General features: G+C 41.3%; 3 protein-coding genes across 3 annotated transcripts in view; all 3 read right to left on the bottom strand.

Annotated features, from left to right (window-relative positions):
- LOC121619593 (ras/Rap GTPase-activating protein SynGAP-like) overlaps positions 1-318 on the bottom strand; it is a 39,262-nt gene extending 38,944 nt beyond the window's left edge. The window contains exon 1 of the mRNA XM_041955407.1: positions 219-318. Within this exon, the coding sequence (XP_041811341.1) occupies positions 219-318 (100 nt within the window). The remainder of the gene's footprint in view (positions 1-218) is intronic.
- A 10,825-nt stretch (positions 319-11,143) lies between these two features.
- On the bottom strand, positions 11,144-16,482 carry vps72a (vacuolar protein sorting 72 homolog a). Its single transcript, XM_041955665.1, has 6 exons — positions 16,105-16,482; positions 14,031-14,183; positions 13,339-13,459; positions 12,980-13,156; positions 12,309-12,453; positions 11,144-12,127 (listed from the first exon to the last, which is right to left on the bottom strand). The coding sequence occupies exons 1-6, from the start codon at positions 16,219-16,221 to the stop codon at positions 11,737-11,739; spliced, it is 1,104 nt and encodes a 367-aa protein (XP_041811599.1). The 5' UTR covers positions 16,222-16,482; the 3' UTR covers positions 11,144-11,736.
- A 1,302-nt stretch (positions 16,483-17,784) lies between these two features.
- LOC121619504 (leucine-rich repeat and immunoglobulin-like domain-containing nogo receptor-interacting protein 1) lies at positions 17,785-19,964 on the bottom strand. Its single transcript, XM_041955256.1, has one exon. The coding sequence runs from the start codon at positions 19,962-19,964 to the stop codon at positions 18,135-18,137; it is 1,830 nt and encodes a 609-aa protein (XP_041811190.1). The 3' UTR covers positions 17,785-18,134.
- Between the last annotated feature and the right edge of the window lie 365 nt (positions 19,965-20,329).

Consider the following 20,329-nt stretch of genomic DNA (forward strand, 5'->3'; position numbering starts at 1 on the left):
CACAGCCGAGGCTGGAGTGCATGTTAAACCCTCTATTATACTGGCAACAGTGGTGTCGATGGATTTCAGAGGAAACAGCCGATTGAAGGGGAACATATAAAAACATATATAACAGAGAAATCTCATTGGACCACGACAGACTGGAGAAGAGGCTGTGAGAGCACAGTTGACAGAAGGGAAAAATAGACTTCCACCAGTGTGGGGCTAAACTGACTCACTTGGGGTTAAAACTCCAGATCCGCCACAGCAAACCTCCGCTTGACCAGCCAACCCAAACTGACTCTGATGCGGCAGCCACGTCTTTGAAGATGTGTCCATGCAGCTATACGGCACAGACACAAGTAAAGTTGTTCATTTCTTTTTTTTTTTTTTAGTTTTTAAGACTAACGGACCAAATGTCACTTACAACAGCAAAGTACAACACAACAAAAATAAACATTTTTGAGCATGGAAATAAGAAAATAAAGGAAAAGTAACATTGATGTAGACAAATATTACCAAAGATGAAAACAAAATTATGATTTTGGTTCACACATCAAACATGGAGAAATATAACTTCCAGCCACAGTTATGGTTTGGAATAGGGAAGAGAGAAACAATTTGGGAAATAAGTAAAAAATATTTAGATATCGTGCAGCAGGTGTAATATTGTTTCATGTTCATGGCTTTGAGGATTCTGGAAATACTTTTAAAAACAGCAGCAAGTGTTGCTGAATGGCCCTCCGGGTTTTCTTGAAGATTGTCAGAGATGTTTTGCTGTTTAGCTGTAACTTGTCTATGCATTTTTACCTTAAAACAGAAGCGGTGTAACTTTAATGTCTTCCTAATTTCACTCACTTTGGAGGAAATCTGAAAAACTGCAGGCTACAGTAAATTACGTACTTGCATTAGGAGCAACGTTCAACTTATCACAGCTGCCCTTTACAGCCTAAATGTCACGATGCTGCTTAACCACAAGCTGTTATTATGACTAATTGATAAGCATTCCTACCAACACATCAGTGTTTAATTCCCATGTTTTCTCTGTGTTCTCTGGTTGGAGTTTCAGGTAGAAAGGTGTGCTGATAAAACAGCCAATAAACGTGGAAAACATTCAAGACATTTGATGATTCAGCTTAAATCGAGGCCTGTCCACGTCATGACATTCACCTGCCTTAAAAATGTCGGTCACAGCTGTATGAGACGCTAACTAGCTAGGCTGCCCACTTCAATGAGAAATCTGACGGCTAATTCTGGCGTGGGAACAGATAAAGAGGAGGAGGATTTGAGGAGAGGTTTGTTAGGTCGCTCTGCAAGAAAGACAGATGAGTATTATGAGGCAGACCGTTGTTAGGCTGCGTAAAGTGAGAACAGAGGCTCAGGATGGAGAGAATTACCAGAAGGGTAAAAATATCTCGTGTTTTCCCTGTTGGGCTGCTGATAAAAAATGAGTATGGCAAAGAAATTCATGCCCTGAGGCAAAGGAAAACAATTTGAGATGACTGCAGGACAGGAGTTCCTGCTTCTCTTTTCTGTTTTTTTGTTTTTTTGTTTTTTTTTTCATTAGAGAACATTCAAGCTGACTCTCAAAGCCTTTTTGTCCTTGGCAGCAAGAGAAAGCCCCCTCCATGCGTTGTATTGAAGATGGCTGAAGAGCAGCAGAATTATGATGGAAACTTGGTGCTGGAGTAGAATCAGCTCTTTGCTGGCTGTCGGGCTCCTGGCTGACAACTGTGGCAGAGTGGCAAGGAGTCCAGATTGTCAACAGTTCACGAAGAGCCAAAAAGATTATTAGACGTCCGTGGCTCTCGCCTCTCTATTTCAGCTAAGCTAAAGCAATTCCACGACGAGACGTACGAGATGGCTCATATCTTTATAGGCATTTCATATGAAGGAGGACGAGGAAATCCTGCAAAGGGCAATGAGTCAGAGTGAGCTCGACTTATCTTGATCTATCAAGTGTGTAGCCTCAGATATTTCATTAACTGAAGCGCCTCTCTCTACACTGCATTATGGGATTTTGTTAAGATGAGGAACTGCATGCAAGAACCCACGGGGCAATATACTGTCTGTAAAGATAGCAACCTCCAATCATACCTGTGCTACATGACAGAGCGCCCAATCATCAAGTACATCTTCTGTTTTTGCCAGCTGAGCTGCCACAGAGAGAAATCCACACAAGCTCATCTTGGTTTTTCATCTATTCGTCCAAAATACACACACAGACCCCGAGTCCAGTGAAAGTGGGACACTTTTTGGCAAACACAAATGTGCTCACACCGATTCTGTTTCAGCAAGTGGAATTAAAGAATGAGCTCTTAATATCTACTTTGCATATCCCAGCTGTCAGAACTGCACCCCTGCAGTCTGTGCAGGTGTTCAATGTGCAGCACCCACCGATAGCTAATTAGCAAACTACAGGTATCAGTGAAATCAGTGCAGAATGCCGAGAAAGTCTGGCCAACTCAACAGAAGCTGAGTGCCAATCAAGCAGGTCCTTACACTGACTTCACCTCATGGGGGCTTTGTAGGGACCTAATTTGAAATTCTCTTGAAAATGAATAAACAATATTCTTCTCAGTGTGGGGCCACAGGTGTCACATTTAGTGCCATGTTACAATATGTGATATCAATTATTATGTGTACAAAATGCATCTTGCACGCGGGATAAAATGAACTATTGTAACACTGGCAGACTTATGACACTAGTGAGAGAACTGCTTCCATACAATTTATTGACGAACACACATTTACTGGCACAAAATGCAGGCACTAGGGTAAATTCAGCATGTGATACTTAAGGCATCATAATAATAGAGCATAATCATGACTTCACACGTGGATACCCTCCATAAATTGTCTTATCGAACATCCATCAGGCCAGTGATAGAGGAGGGGGCTACAGCAAGCAAATCACAACGGTTGCTCATTTTGATTTTGTGCCAAATTCCCTTTAGCAGCCTACACCTTTTTAGGTGAACTAGTAAAACTATTCCTAGAACACATGAAAGCTGTGTTTCATATGCACCAGATATCCATATAAAATCATTCGGCAAATGTTAAATTTTCTCCTTGTTTGCTGATGTCCCACTTTCACTGAATTCACCACTGTGGCGTCACTGGTCACTGGGCCTGCAATGCATCACCCTAAGAACTCAAGACACTGAACCTGTACACCTGAGCGAGGCTTATGAGTTTATTAACTGCTGCCGTAAGCCCTGCTGCCTGTGCTGTTGAATATTCAGCCCGGAAGGTGGACGACCAGCATTAACATCTGGATTAATGAGCTATCTGTCACCGACGCTTCACAGTGAGATCGGCTAGATATTTAAAACACTGCAAGTTTTGGAGCATGCCACTTTACTCGGTGCCCACACGTGTGCAACACTTACCCAAAAACACAGGACTTCCTGGTGACGAAATCTTGACAGCTTAGTTACATCTGTGGATGCAGACTGAATCCGGTGGGCTTCCAGGGCACTTGTGAAGGTGCTGAGGTTCCAGGTTTTCTTGCTTTTTGGGACAAAGGTAGAATCAGTTTGTGCAGACCTGAGAGACGGGTTCCAAATAAAAGGCCAGTGTTGTCCTCTTTGAAAGATAGTTGTACGTTAATCATTAGGGCCAAATTGTTGTGTTCAATGCGGGCAGCTCCTCCTGGTCTCACCTATGCTGCAAGTGTGTCCATGCTTGCCTTACAGGTGCGAAGGCTATGGAGGAAAGCGTGAAGCTGGCTGTCACAGGGGTCCCTCACCTTCAGCTCAGTCCATCACTGAAGCCAAAGCTCGCCTATCAGCAGTGGCTCGGTTGTGCAGCTCAGCAGCTCTCCTCTGCTTCTGCTCCCTCTCTTCTTCCTCGGCTCCCTGTCCTCCAACTCTAATGCAATCCAGGAACTGAGATGTGATCCCAATGCAGCTTCCTCGGTAATAAAGAGAATCTCTTCTGAGGACGGTTTTTGTCATCTTAATTGTTTGTTCTGGGCACATGTGACTTCAAACAGCCCCTGCGTCGCTTTATTATCAGGAAATAATATGAACTCCTGTCAGCGCGTCTGGTGTAACGATCCACAGAGCCAATTAGTTCATTATTTGTCACTTCTATTCATAATTAAAACACTCTACAGAGATGCACGACACAACACGTATTCTGTATGGTTACAACTGCTGCACGCTGCACATTAATCATACCGATTACTGATATTAAAATGGGGATAATTATCAAGGTGATGATGCCTGTGGGCTAAGCCAACTCTGAGCAGCACACAAACCTACTGCACACTGCGCGCACTACAACCACAAAAGCATAGAAATAAACATCCCAAAAGGTATTTACAGGCGATATCCCGAAGACGTGCAGCAGCATCTGTGCAATATCTGCTTCGTGCACATTTTTTTTGTTCCGTGCTCCTCGCTTCTAGCTCGGGTGATCTGATCTTGGAAAGCGTCTGTAGTTCACCCCGCGCGGCATAACGACGTCCCCATAATCCAGGAATTCAGAACGAAGGAGGGGAGGGATCCGGTGCCAATTCGACGCCGTGTCCTTTGCGCTCTTGCAGTCCGTCACACCTAATTTTGATTTAACGGCAGCGCGTGAAAAAGGTGGTCGCAAAACGGAGAAGTCTCTCCCTCGAGGGCGGAGATAGTGCGTAAGATAGACAGAAAGAGAAACAACGCCTCCGAAGGCAGGCGAGTCCGCCCCGCGCTGTACCATCTCTGGAGTTTGTAACATCCGAAAATAACGCGGAACGATGACGGCCGGACGCCCACTGCGCTGAATAATTACGAGGGGAATGGTGTTAGGGGACATTGCAAAGTTCATCTAAGTAGATATGTAGAGAGGAGCAGAGGCGATTGGTTTAAAGTACGGATGCTGCACTTTTAATGAGGCTCAAGTTTTCACACCTGGATAATTTTCCATTAACTTATTTTTAGCTGACGTCGAGCGGAAAAGAGATGCCTTTTGTAGTTCTGGGAACATACACAACATAATATCTCATCTAAACACTGTTTTAATAAGCTGCTGCAAGGTGTGCTGGAAACAGGTGGGGAAAAGGACGAACAGCAGCTCATTCTGTCAGCTGGTCAGTGGCACTACAGATTTCTGGTAACAAGATCCCCAGGGGCCCCAAAAAGGCCCAGTTTCACCGTGGAGAAATTGGTTGGTGGTAACATCATTGTAACTTTGGGATATATTTACCACGAAAACACAACCAACATGACGAGGGACCCCGCTTTAGTACCCAATCCTGTGGCCCTAAAAATGTCAAAGTCCACTTTTAGGATTGTCACTGTTTCAGCCATACCGTGCTTGCATGATGCACAGCAATAATGCAGCTCCAAAACATATTAAAGCACAGATTCATATTTCCACATTGGCCATAGAGAATTATCTAAATTTAAGCAATTTAAAGAGGAAGAGATGTGAACAGGTGTTCAAGTTAGAAGATAATCCACCAGGAATGTGCGTTTGCATGTATTTGATTGGCTAACGCAGCACCTTGTCAGATGACACTGCAGCAAAGAGCCAGGTTCAACCTTTTTGAAGGACAGTCCTACAATGTTTTGCTGCAGCGTCTTGCATGAGCACTGCTGCTGCACCTCCACACTCACAAATTTATGAGGGGGCTGCGTTTTTTCATGCTGAGCTAAAGCAGCAGCTTTAGTGCTTTGGAGGCATCAAGGTCCAAAAACACTGGATCCTACATTTCCCATAATGCCACTGAACAGCATTCCATCCTTTCCTAACGACATGTGTCTTTAAAACTCTGGATCAGTTTGTAATGCAGGCTTTTACCCATTACCATTTACCCACTAGAGTGACATTCTGCTACTGTAGTTTCTTGTAGTTTACCTGCCATGGGGAGCATGGCAGGTAAACCGATCCTCATGTATAAAAGAGTCAGCTGAATAATAATAATTCCAGGGTTCACCAGTCTAAGCCAATTGAAGCCAAAGTTAGTCTTTAGGATGAAATTCCCTCTTCATGTTTGGACAGTGTTTCCTAGCTGAGCTGTAGTGGAATTATTGTAGCACAAAAAGGCAATTTTGTACTAAAAAGACTGTAGAAGATACACACTTGATTTGACGAAATCAGACTCACACAGCGGCCATTTTCCACCCAGGGTGGGAAACTCAAATGCTGTTATGAAAAGGACAACGTTGTACTGCTGTATTCCAGGTTGCCTGTCATATGAACACATGGAATCCGACAAACTGCTTTCTGATTGATCTGCAACTGAAAAGACAATGGACAGCGAAAATCTGCAGGGACATCGGGCCATACGTCAAGGTGTCCACACAGATGACGTGTGGAGGCACCAGCAATTGTTCTGCTTCAAAGCATTTTTATTTTGATATCTGCTATGTAAACATGTTACATAAATGTGTCCTGCTAATTGTTAAATCCTGAGTGTGTCATAGATCATTTCGTGGGCACATATATAAAGACGGCATTACGTAAATCCCAGATAAAGAAGGTGTAACCCGGTTATTTTTTTTATCCTCTGTCACTGTATCGCAAACATGAATCTGGTGGTAAATTGTGGATATAAAAATTGTTAAGAAACTGAGACGTGGGTAATGATGACCTTTTTCCTAAATGGTAATAATCCTCTGAATGAATCATGAAGGGTTGGGTCTGTTAAAAATACACAGACGAAGAGGACAAACCCACTGCATTAAAGCATAGTCGTGTTTATAGACTGTGAGTCAGAGTTTGTTCAGGTTTTACTATGGTCTGACTGGGATTTAAAGAGTAATCCCGTTGCATTGAACAAGAGCAAAGAGCAAAGTATAGGAAGCAAGAAAACACTTTATAGAACCAGTAGGGGTGAAGCAAACATCAGTGATTTTACTGAAAGTCAAAAATGAACTTGGGACACTGGATGGCACATGCATGCTTCAGAATTACACAAAAAACACAAACTGGAAATGATACATTGCCACTCTTTCACTCTCAACCCTCACTCACATGCACGCAAACACACACGCACGCACGCGCACACACACATCTCCATGGAAACTGATAAAAGAATAGCTGGTCTGCAAAAAAAAGCGATTGACAAGGCACAAGCAAGAAATTGGATGGTCAGCAAGAAACAAATTTATGGAAAAAAAAGAAAAAATTCAGGAGGATTTGAAGGATCTAAGCAGAACAAAAAAGGCCGGCAGTCATAAAATATGAAGATGATGATATATTAACGTCACTATAATGTCAAAAATAAACGTGTAGAATGATTCTCATGTAAACCTTTTGAAGCCACACAGAGCAGAGCCTAAAATGCTCTCAGCCCAATTGAACTTTCCATCAGTTTGCTGCTTTTTGGGGGCTTTTTTACAGGCTCTGCACATAATGCGACTGTGCGGCTCGAACTGAAAAACATGTCGACGCAAATCCATCAGAACACAAAAAACGAGCAGAAAGATTCGAGCGGATAAGAAGGAATGAAAGTTGCGCGGATGTTGCAGATAGCAGAACAGAGAGGGTGGGCAACAGAAGAGGGGAGAGGACAAGGGAAGGAGTACAGCACAGAGTACAGCACAGTACACCACCTACACTCGTCTCCATGGCAACTACCACACTAGAACGAGTGATAATGCAGTTCCCTCTCTTCCTATTCTGAAAACTGTTCAATTGGTACCATATGCACTGTGCAGTATGTGGGAGACAAAGCTTTCAGTATTCTGTTGTTGCAGATGATATGAGGAATGTACTGCTTCTAAAAACACTACTGGCTAAAGATTCTGACTGCGTACATCACATCCAACTATCCACCGGAGACGCTGGCTTAGCCTGACACTGAATTCATCACCATCGCTTTAAGGGATAACTTGTTATTTTTGAATTAATGTGTTTTTTTTTCTTCGCCAAAGCAAGTGGCACACTGTGTGGGCAGCAGTTGCTTTCAAAGAACAAGCACTGAGGTTGATAGAATTGAAAAGGCATGGTAAAATAAACGCCTTTTTTCTCAATCCAGTTCCTGCTTCTTCTGCTGTCGCTGTGAATTTAAAGTGACACCATGACAACTCAAAACATTTATATGTGGTTTTGTGCGACATGTGAAGATACCAGTGTGCTGAACACAGTCTGACTTGGGGCATTACTGTGGAAGAATGTGACAATATATTGTTGACATTGCACAAAGTGTGCATGGAATATGTGCTAAATGATGCATCATAACCATAAAAGAGGCTAGTGAAAATATTTTGAGACAATGTGTCTTTGCTACACCCACCACTCCTTTTTTAGCCATCCTTCCACGGGCCTTTCATCCTATTCTGGACCCGCTTCTCCAAAAGGCTTGTTTAACTGCCAAATCAGCACAGTATGCTGCTGTTAGCATAGCTAATACTTGTTTATTCTGCAACCAGAAAAATTAATCCATTTGCGGTGTTTGTTCACATCAGTCTGAGGGGATTTTCTTTGTCTGCTCTTCTGGCTTTTGATGTTAATTTGTTAGGCAGACTGTCGTGATTAATACAAAGCACAGTTCAAGCATCAGTCTGTCGCTGTCAACTCAGCATATGACAAATGAAGAGCAAGGAAGATCGGTCAGACGGCCCACCAGGAAAACTTCCAGATAGTTGATCCGCCTCTGCTCTTCACTTCAGCAGCATAGTTTGTCATGTCTGAGACCACTGTCTTTCCAGCATCTTTTGAGCAGCCTGGTTTGTTACAGGAACTCAGGCCGCACCATCAAAGCTCCAGATCTCAATTTAAATGTGGCATTTTGGTCTTTATGATAAATTCAAATCAGCTTGCATGTCTCTGTGAATGCCTGTTGCAACATGGATTGTCAGCTTATGACTTTTAGTACATCAGTATGCTTGTCAATAGCATTATTCACCTACACCTGTGCAAAATGGCAGCATTTTAAAAGGTCCTCATTGACACAAGTGTCGCTTAACACTTCCAACATGAGGCTTAAGCAAGCTGAAAGATGATTTTGGCTCATAGTCACAGAAGACATAAATCTTACTAAGACTGCAAAGTTGAACACTTGAACAAAATACTGTCTTCAAATATCTTGTTTTGTACACCCAACAGTCCAAAAACCTAAAGATTCCCAGTATACATGCATGAAAATGATTTCTACAACAGATCATTATGCATATTATTTTTCTGGCAATCTGCTGCTTGATTAATCGACTTATGTTCCCAGCTTTACGCAAATTTTGTTCTCAATTAATCAGTTTGGTCAATGAAAACAAGAAGGTGGAAACATGCTGGAATATTGCAATTGACTAAAATGCAATTTAGCATTTTGAAATTGCTTGTTTCGTTCGTCCACCACACAGAATTCTGTAAGATTATAAAGAAAAGCATAAAATAGCAATTTTAGACGATCAAAATTGCTGCCTGTCACGTCTACCAATGGACTAATTGATCAATCAACTCATCGTTTCACCTCTAAATCATGTGTTGTTCAGTTCATCCTGGATGCCATGGTTCTACTTTAAGTTATATAAAAAAAACAAAACAATTTTTTTCATAAACCAACAAAAGAGCCTGAGTTTACAGGGTTTTTGGGGCGAGAACATTAGCAGAGGAATCAGACATATGGTTTCTAGACAAGATCAAAATGCATATTCGCTTTTTAAATCAAAGACCAGCTGACAGGTAAAGAACTCACTGAAGCTTGAGCGTTTCTGCATCAACGGCCTGGTTATTTATGACACAGAACATAGACGCGGCTGACTGCTCTGCTCAACATCATCAGGACATTACAGGAACAGCAGGAAAAAATCCGCTTGAGTGCAACACGATCCTCTTGGCAGCGACGTGTAAACAGAATTTTGGGAGCTTTCATGCAGAGGTAAAATTTCTGCCTGAACCATCTGCTGAGGGCTAAACTGACACGAGGGCAGACTCAGCAGGATTTGCACCTGAAACTCCAAAGGAATCCAAGGTCGGCTTCACCAGTCAGCCATGACGGCGTCATCTTCATCCATCATGTTCCCGGCTGAAGCATGAAAGCCAAAACTTCCATACTGCAGCTGAGAAACAAACTCATACTCTTGCTTATAATACATAGAATGTGAAAATTTACTCATTGTATTTCAGAAGCATGATATTTTCCCTCGACTGTTTTGGGTAATTAAATCTGGGAGGTTAAACATTTACATTATTTTGTTCCCCAGTGGGCTTTTATGTAACAGAGGCTGGTCGAGATGGCCAAAAGCTACAGGACGCTGCGCAGGGGAGTGATTTGTGTTCAATGTATGAGGGGTCAAAGGTGTCGACGCTAGTCAAGCACTCAGTGGTGTTCAGGGTGACTCTGTTGTTCTGTTATTGTGCCCTGCGAGAATAAATATAGAAAACCTCGTTTAAGGTCCTAGAGGGATCAACACAGCAGCATTGTTCGCTGTGACACCCGAGACTGGAGTTCAAACAATTTTCTGTTATTAACCATGAACAGAAAAAACATCTTTTCTAATAGCTTCACAACCAGCTCAAATATATTCAAAATGCTTGCAAATCGGCTGTCTGGCTTCCTCGCTATTGTCCTGTGATTTATGTGGCTGCCGTTATGGAGACGTCTTGTTCCTCCAGTTGAGGCAGTGAGCAGTTTGTGGAAATCTGAATTAAAATCTAGTATCAGACTGAACATTAAAGGAACAAGGGCAGAAGAAACAGATGTTTGCTGACAATAACAAACCAAATTCTGTCATATTTGAATGCTTATTGTTCTGATAGAAATTAAATGAGGAATAGCAGGGTGGAATTACAGCTTTGAATGCTTTAATTAAACCTGTCAATGACTTGCAAGATACAGGCAGTTAAGTAAACCCCTGTGCCCAAAGCCATCTCATGTGATTCCAATAAAAAGAAAGTCTGAATGTGAAATTAATGTTTTCAAAAATAATAGTCAAATGAAGTGATTTGTCTTCTGGGTAAACCAAAATTAAACTCGTTTTGTTACCCACTGTTTTGGTAGATTCGGTGTGGATCTGAAGTTGTGACGGGCATTAGAGATTAAATTAATTTTAATATGATGAGGATGGGATGATACAGGCTGTAATTCATGACTACAGATTAAAAACAATAAATGGATGGTCATGTTTTAGTGTGCTGTTCCACAGTGGCTGATGTTTCAGTGTTTGTTTGTGAAATGTGACATAAACCAGAATACCAGTTCAAAAAAATAGTAAATGTGCATTACTCCAAGATTCAAATATTTATTTTTATTGAGAAATATGTTCATTTGTAGAAAGCAAATACCTTGACAATAAAAAAGGCATTTCATTTACAAAAAAAGCTGCCAATGTGCAGATGGAGATCGACTTTGCTTCCAAAGCCAGCGTGTAGATTTCCATCCACTCAACCTGTATTTGTCAGGGTGTTAATGTACAAAACGAGTTTCTGTACATAGACACATCACAAGTAAGGCTTTTTTGCAGTTGAAGGGAATGCAACAGCTGATTTGTTTGTGGTAACTTTTGTTTTTACTGAGTTCTCTTCATCTTTTGTTATCCAGTCAAATGTAGCACTGAAAATATTTGTGTTTTCCTTTAATTGCTTCAAATACTGTAACATAAGAATCTCTGTGACTGCTAAATTTTCAACCTTTACAACAAATTTCTTTGCATGGATGAGGATAAAACAGGATGTCGCCATTTGTCTGAAGAAAAGGTATTTACCCCCTGGTGGTGGACAGCGACTGCTTCTGGTTTTAACTTATGTCACTCAAGTGACTAAGTGAACCAATACATTTAATAAAGAACCCAAGACCTATTTCCTATTTATTTTTTTTAGACTAATCTATGTTCCCACAGCACTTTGCTTGACAAGCATTTTCTGGCGAGCACCCTTTGTTGCTGAGGAGTCAAGTCCCGTCACCCCTCCCGAAGTGTTTGGAAATCCGTGAGCAGCCACGTATTTACGGTACGCTTCTCGGATGATGCGGAAGGCTCTTGTGTTAGCATAAGGTATGTCAGTGACTGGGTCTCTGTACAGTGCGGCCTTGTGGGTGACAGGACAAACCTCCTGGACGGGCAGCTGAGGACTTGACTGGGCGCTGTGTGGAAAGGCCGCCTCGAAAGCTTCATCGTCACTGAATGTTATATAAGTACGGGAGCACAGGCCTCCGGCAGGCTGCTGGGAGGGTGTGGTGGGATTTTGTGGTGCAGTCTGAGGGATGTCTTGATCCAACCTTTGGTAAATGGGAAAAGGACTGAATTTACTATTTTTACACAAACATACCATATGCCGCTGTTCTACGAAAGAATGTCTCCTGAATGTGTCTATTTATGTCTTTGGTCAAACTGTCAATGCAGTTAATGCAAATGGTCCAGGATTCTGGCTGACAAATTATTTTTTTAACACATACGTACCCTTCAACATCTACGTTTTCTTCTTTTAGGACTGAGTGAGAAACCAGTGGCATCAGGACTGAATGGTAACGGATGGTTGGTCCTTCAAATCGCCGCTTCTTGTGGACTTGTTTCTTCTTGTCTGCCTCCAGGCGTTCATAGTTCTCTATATACAGAAAGCAAAATTAACAGAGGAATCTACACATTAACTGTACTGTTATTAAGTTAAACAACATTAGAATATATTGGTAAATTCATATTAATGACTAATTTAGTAATAAGGGATCAGTAGTAAAATTAACCATCATTTAATATATACTATGATTTTGTGTCTCATTGCGGCCAAACATCTATTCTGAATAAAGCTAGTGACATCTGGTCCGACACAAAATCAACTAACAGCCCCAAACACACCATTTGTGTCTCAAAGAGTCATAATGTCTTTTGACAGATGTCACTTCCACAGCTGCTGGAGAGGTTATGGACAACAAATTGCATGAGGCCTAATGTCTGTTAAGCGGAAAAATTGCTGTACTTACAGTCATTGTAAGGATCCCTAGGCTTATCAAATTGGTATACAGTTTACTTACTACTTCTATTGTCATTTATTTTCTGCCGATGCAATAATATATAACATTCGACTACAGACAGAACATTTTAGGTGCAAAACTCTCTTGACGACATGCACTTACCTAAAGATCGAATGTTGATCTCAGCTGTTATTTTGGCCTCAGCCAGCAGCTCCTCCTGGGTAAGAGGCCGGTCACGATGAGCACCTCTCCGTCTCCGAGGGGCATCCTGACGCTCTTGCAAGCGCAGGTTGGTCTTTCTGGTATGTTCACTTGTGGACTGTCGCACAGATTTCCGAGCTAAAGAATGATTATGGAATACAGTTCAAAAACCCTTATGGTGAAGAATGCGGTTAAAAGAGTATTCATATGTAAAATGTTAAAGTACGTTAAACTATTTAAGAGAAGTGTTTTTGGATCATTTATGAGGAGGTATCTGACAACAGTGTGTAGGCATTTGTGGAGGTTTGCAGAAATCTTACTCTCGCAAAAATCTTGGAATTCTTGAGGAATTCTCCTTTTGAGCTCCACTTTAGTTTTCTCAGTCTTCTTCTGTTCCTCAGAGGGTCTTTTGGGTTTGGGTTTTGCCACCTTTATAGGTTCCTTGGATTAAACAAAGGCAAATTGTCTAATAACAGCAAATCTATTTCATAAGTGTATGATGAACAGGTGAAATAAGTACATACTTTCTCAATAAACAGTTAGAAATGCCTGCTTGTGACCATACAGTAAAGAATTCTAATTCCAAAGCCACTGATATAAGCAACCAATTATTCTTTCTGCCCATTCAGCTACTGTTGAGAAGATGGCTTTAGGCAACCAAGAGCTCCAGTACAGCTCCAGAGCAGGAATAGTTTAAAAAGCAGCTTTTTTTAAACGAAAGTAAATGGTGTTTTACATGTAGTGCATATATGCTTAGGAAAAAACTGCACAGGATAATGTAAGGATAAAAAGGCCAAAAGCCAGTAAACTTCATTTTAGAGGGAAAATTGACAGTTTCTGTGTGTATTTTGTGAACCTGTCACCAAAATTACAATATGTCACAAGAACACGTCATTCTTTGCTGCATTGTCATTTAAAAAGGTCTCTCAGGCATGAATTTAAACCAACAAATTAAATCATTTATTAATGCAGAAGCTTGATCCAAAGTCTGATAGCTCTTGACTGTCACTACCTTATAAGCTTTTGTGACAACCCGACTTTTCCTCCGAGGTGCATCCTCCTCCTGGTCACTGTCTGGCTCGTCGCCCTCATCGATGTCAAAGTCGCTGTCCACTTCATCCTCTGTGTCTGAATGTTCTCCATGATACTCATCATCCCCTGATTCCTGAATGGAGACCAAAAGGCATAATTTAACCAACAATTTATCAAATATGATGAAAAAGATTCTGTGATAATGCAACAACCTTCAGAATACACTCTGAAGTCAGTTTGGTTCCAAATTTTCTCTGAGGTTTTCTATATTTTTACTTTGATAAAGTTGATAATACTTTGATAAAGTTTATACAGGTGACTTATCCTATCATCATTATCTAATCTAAATAAATTAAAGTGTAAATGCACAATCATTATCTAATTAAGACAACCAGACTAGTGTAGGCAGGGTAGTGGCTCCAGGTTAATCTATATAAAAAATTCTTCCTAAACCATGACATTTATTAAGGGAGAATCAACCCAGTACAACAAGCAGGTTTATTTTTAATTCAGATCTCACACTAGCTCACTGCTAGATCTACAACACAAACACATACAGAGAGACAGCTCTCTGCGTGTTTGTTGACACCAAACAAATCCCTAGGCGATACAGCACTCGGGTTGACGGAGTGTAAGGGTGAGACAAAATAATACCAACATCTTGTATACAAGAACATAAACTCTGTTGAAACTTCAAATTTAAGTATATGCACAGGCATGGCCACATTGTTTTATGTGCCTTAAGCATCACAGGATTTGTTTGTCATTTTTTTTATTGAGTTTCATTTGTCAACCTCAGCTGAGACTAATGTCAGAACTGCTAGAGCAGCTGCAGCAACCCCCCCCCCCTACACAAGTGGACCCTTGATCCAGCAGCTGTTTGAAGAAAATTAGCTAGAATTCCAATTGAGGACACAAATCAGCATCTTAAAATGTACGCCTTAAATTAAGCTGGTGCAACAGCAGATAATTACGTGTAATGTTCTGAGACAAAATACAGCTTGAAACACTTATATTCCTTTTTCTCTCCTTGGGTGTGAAGTAGGAAAGGCTGGCATTCCAATCCACCCTTCACAAATTTGTCTACTGTTAAAATGGACTGGGCCAGTACATTCTGGAGTTGAGGTTTCGGACATTGACTTGGTGGTTTTGATGACCAAAGCTGCTGGATCATCAGGAATGATTGCATGAGAACAGTTAAATCACCTCTTATAACAATGCAGACACTTTGAAATGTACATAAACAGACAGTTTATTAGGTACATAGAAATAAATTAGACCTTTATGAAGACATAATGTTAAAAAGCTTGAAACTGTTATGAAGAGGCATTGATTTAACTTCATAGTTAAATCAGCAGCATTGTAATGTGTGCTACTGTTGAATAATATTGTGTTATAGTGAGCTGATTCTAGTATTGTTAACAAACTAAGTACTTTAAAAATGACCTATAAACAATACATATCGACCTTTTAAATCAGTTACACATTTTTGGACTAATACCATGCAGAGTTGGTGCATTAACTGATCTAGAAAAGAAATTGTCCAGTACTGATACAATTTAATCATTTTAGTTGCTGGGAAATTCTTTGAATTATGTCGCATAAACACTAAATAATACGACTTTTTCCTGTCAGACTAGGACTGGTCATGCTAATTATGTAGTCAGTCAATCAAACAGGTCCTTCGAGAAAGTGAAAAAAACAACAACACAGGAATATGTTTTAGTTGTGAAGGAGTCCTGTGGGTACTATGCAGGTTTTAATCTGAAGAATAAAGAATAAAGACTTTTTAGCAGCCTCTGATAACCTGTGATGGACCACTACTATTGGTAAATGTTACGCCTGCTATTCTTATGAATGATTAATACATATAAAAATAATTCAGTAACGTTACTCAGTTATAGTCCGTTGACACTGTTGCCTAATACGATTGAATTTGACAGTCTATCCCTTTCGAGCAATCGTTGATTTCGACCAGCTATTCAAGAGACCAGGTGCTAGCTGGGTGCTAATGTTAACTTACGAGCTCACTTTGTATCAGTTTGGTTACTCACATCGTTGAAGCCTCCATAAGTGGTCTTGTAGAATTCGTCCTCTTCTTCAGCATCCAGTAATTTTGACATGCGATTACCCGCAGTCTTTCTAGGTTCGCGGCCAACTACGAGACTCATTGCTGTAATTCCTAAACAATACGAACAAGCTAACGTTTGGGTATCTAGTTAGCTAATGTTGTGCTAACTTAACCGTCATGGGCAGTTTTGGGGGACTTTTATGTCGTCGTTACAATCAGCGCTTATCAAATTATCTGCTCGTACCCATATTTATGTAAGTTATGAATACGCTAAAAACGCTAATATGCCAAAACTGTTTCTTATTGGTAACACATGCTAAGTACACAGCTAACCGCTTACAATACCCGCTGCCTTCTTGTAGCTAACCAACACTTCCGGAACAGTTGATGTACTTCCGGGCTACGGTCCGAAGCTATATTCAAAATAAAGTGTTCTTAATTTAATACTTGTGACGTTTGAATTAATATAGCTTTATTTACCCTTATTTCATTCGCATTCATGTCTTGACTTCCAAATCATTTGGCTGGTAAATTTAGATAGAAGGCCGGACACGCCATGTTTGTTAATGACAGACTCCTACAGCTACTGTATTGCCATGGCAACAACATATATTGGAATATCCTCCTTGTGGCAGAAAGTTATATGTTCATTTTGTAAGGTATAAGACTTCAACCTCATGGTGTGTGGTAGCAGTTAACAGTCATTATTAATTTGTGTCAAAAGGAATCATTAATTTAATCAGTTTATCAGATACCACAAAACTAGTTATATAACTTGCCATTTGGGGGTCACAGCAAATGCAGCCAGGCCCACTCACTGGTGGAGGTCTCAGATCACTGCTACAGATTTATCCAAAGTTTAGATTAAATTTTGTCAACAAGGATTAGGTGTGCCGTTACATGTGGTGGTAGTTCACATATGGACAGATTAAGCCTACAGCTGCTGTCAACCCTTGTGGCGCTTCCTTTGCTGCTGCAGCATGTTTTATATTTAATTTTATTTTATGTGACTTCCTGAGGTGATGTGAAACAAAACACTGCACAGTTTAGACATTCATAAAACAAGCACAGTACTCATTACATTTACATGATTTCCTTGTTTGTTTGTTTGTTTGGATACAAAAATACACTAGAGCACTAGAATTTTATTTTATGCTACTTTAAAAAGCAAACATAAAAAGCGCTTTATTGAGGAATTAACACACATCCGTCAAAGAATGAGTATAGCAGTAAATGTGACAATACAATACAAGCAAAACATACACAATCAAATTAAGTAGACATGAGAGGCTATATAGATGCAAATGTTGTGTACATTAACCTTAATATAAGGTTAACATTCCTATTTTATCCTAGTTATTTTTACCATCTGAGGTACATATTACATACTACACATTATTTCAAAAGTCTACTGCTCATCTGTGCTTAGAAACAAAACAAAACCAACAAATAAACCATAAAAACATCCATTATTTATTTATTATCAGTCACTAATCAGCCAAGCAAGCCTAGAACTATCTTCTTGTACATTATCTGTGCTGGGTTCGTAAATTGTTTCTATATATACAGTTCACATCAACAAGGGCAATATAAGCAACAAGCAATTAATATAATAATAATAATAATTACATCTCATGTTACATGCATTATGCTCATTTTTGCTTGCTTTGGTTGTTTCATATTCAGGTTTTGTTACGGTGGAGCTTCTGTCTCATGAAAAGATAAGTAAAGTTAATTACTGATGTCCATCTCTTAGTTACTTAAATGTTACCTTATAAGCTTCTTAATGTCCAGAACTGCTTATACCAGCACAATTTACTGTATGTCTTGTCTTTTTCACATTTGCACAACATAGGCTGACATGCTCACATTTACATGAATTAATCAACAGTCATCTCTGAAGGAAAAGTAAACATGCTCTAAAATTCAGTGACTCCTGTTGACCTTTTTGCAGTTTATAAACCCTTGATGCACCAAGTCATACCACCTGAAAATCATCTTTTTACTTATGAGTTATATCAATTTCATGGTGAACCTGCTCGTCTCAGTAGAGTTGCCTGCCCCTCCTTTACTTCCTGACATGGCACTTCGAGGCACATATGCTATTGTGGCTGTGTGCTTTATTTGCCCTTTGCTCTTGCTCCAGAAAAACATGAAAATGAAGCATACGCTCACAGAGCTGAAAAATGAGAGGAAGCCAATGGTTGCCGCTATCAGTAGCGTCTTGACATCAAATGGGACCTTCTGAGCTCCGTTCACACCTGGAGAGGCAGACGGAAAGGCAAACCAACCTTTAAGACGAAAGGGGGTTTTGGAAGATGGTGGAAAGGCTCGGACATGCAGGCTGACAGGCAGGCTGTTGTTTCCTGCCGCGTTAGATGCCACACAGAGATACGTACCACTGTCTTGAGGTTGAGCGTAGCGCACCTCTAGCGAGCCATTAGAGAGAGCCCGTATTCTACCGGTGGGTGATAAAGGTTTCAGCTGTGGGTTTAGCCAGGTGACAGATGGCAGAGGGTCACCTTCTGCGTTGCAATAAAACACCACCGTGTGTCCCTGATCTACTCTCACTTCTTGAGGTTTGCGGTTCAGTATGCGAGGCTGCCGACACGTGAGCAGGCCTGGGACCTCAGTTTCGGTAAAGTCTAGAAAATTCCAGTCCTGCAACTGGATCGAGGTAGTGCAAGTTGGTGGATTTCCACTAAAGTCTAGATACTGTCGTCTTCGCACCACCCACAGCAAGCGGCAGTCGCACGCTAGTGGGTTGTTATCAAGTCCCAGCGTTTTTATGGTGTCAACTGCATGAAAAGCTCCCAACTCAAGTGTGGTGAGGAGGTTTTTAGACACATTCAATAGTCTCAAATGTGTCAAACCCCTGAATGCTCCGATTTCGATACGAAGCAACGATCCACCGACCAGATGGAGCTCTTGGAGTCGGAGCAAGTCTTCAAGGACGTTACCATGAATGTAGGTGATTGGATTAAAAGACAGGTCAAGGTATACTAGATATACAAGGTGATGCAAAGGGATGTATGGGACAGCACTGAGTTTAGAGTGTCTGACGGTGAGGGATGTAAGATTTAGGCCAAAGAGACTGTTTCCTGACAGGGTCTCCAGCATGGGGCAGTGAGAAATGACAAGTTCCTTGAGACGCTCCAGATGACGGAAAGAGTAGTTTGGCAGCGTGGCGAGGCCCAGCCGCTGAAAGTGAAGACTTCTCAGCTCACCGAGCTGTGTGAGGGCCTCCGTCGGCACAGCGGTCAGGTTGCAGCCATCGAGGTGCAGCTCCTGCAGACTGGCCAAGCCGGCAAAAGCTTGATGAGATATAAAAACTAAGTCATTACCTGCAGCTTTCATAAACTGCAGGGCGGCCAAGTCGCGGAAAGTAAAATCTAGAAAAACTAGGATCTCGTTGCTGCCTATGTCCAGTAGCTGCAGTTTTGGCAAACCAGCAAACGCTCCTACAGGAATAATCTTCAGGCGGTTGCGAGCGAGACGCAGAGTTATCAGACTTTGCAAGTCGAGGAAGGCTTCCACTTCAATTATCACCATTATATTGTCACTCAAATCCAAGTCTAAAAGTTGTGTCAAAGTCTGGAACTGCTGACGCACCAGAGTCTTGATCTTATTATGTGTTAAGTTTAGTAGTTTAGTGTCTGGTGGGAGACCGGCGGGGACTGTGGCGAACTGGCCATCAGAGCAGTTCACCTCCAGTAGCGCGGCGTTGCAGCGGCACGGCTGTGGACACTGCTGCCGTGTTTCAGACGTTAATGTCACCCCCGCTGCCAACAGGTAGAGAGCTCCCCAGCTCAGCCAGCGGTGGATGGCAGTCCCCTCAAACATCTGGTGGCCTGCCTGCATGTGACAGACAGAGACACCTGCGAAAAGACCGAGAGAGAGAGTGATGATATTCACTGATGTCACATCATTAGAAATGGGGCAAACATGACTTTCTGTAGCACACAAACACAAGAAAGCTGATAAAAGTGTGAAAAGTCGAAGGAACCCGGAAGCAGATTTTCATAACCAGCTGCTGGTTGAGGGCGCTGTCTGTCTTTGCAGACTTGCAAATAGTGATGAAAGAATAAGACAGAAAGTGAAGGAGGATGTAGCCAAATGTTGTCAGATGGTGGTGCTGAATCATCTCTGTCGAACTGTGAGTGTCAATGATTTCGGTTTATATTTATGTTGTTTACAGTGCTGCAATA

Source organism: Chelmon rostratus, chromosome 16, assembly GCF_017976325.1.
Source record: "Chelmon rostratus isolate fCheRos1 chromosome 16, fCheRos1.pri, whole genome shotgun sequence".
NCBI lineage: Eukaryota > Metazoa > Chordata > Actinopteri > Chaetodontiformes > Chaetodontidae > Chelmon > Chelmon rostratus.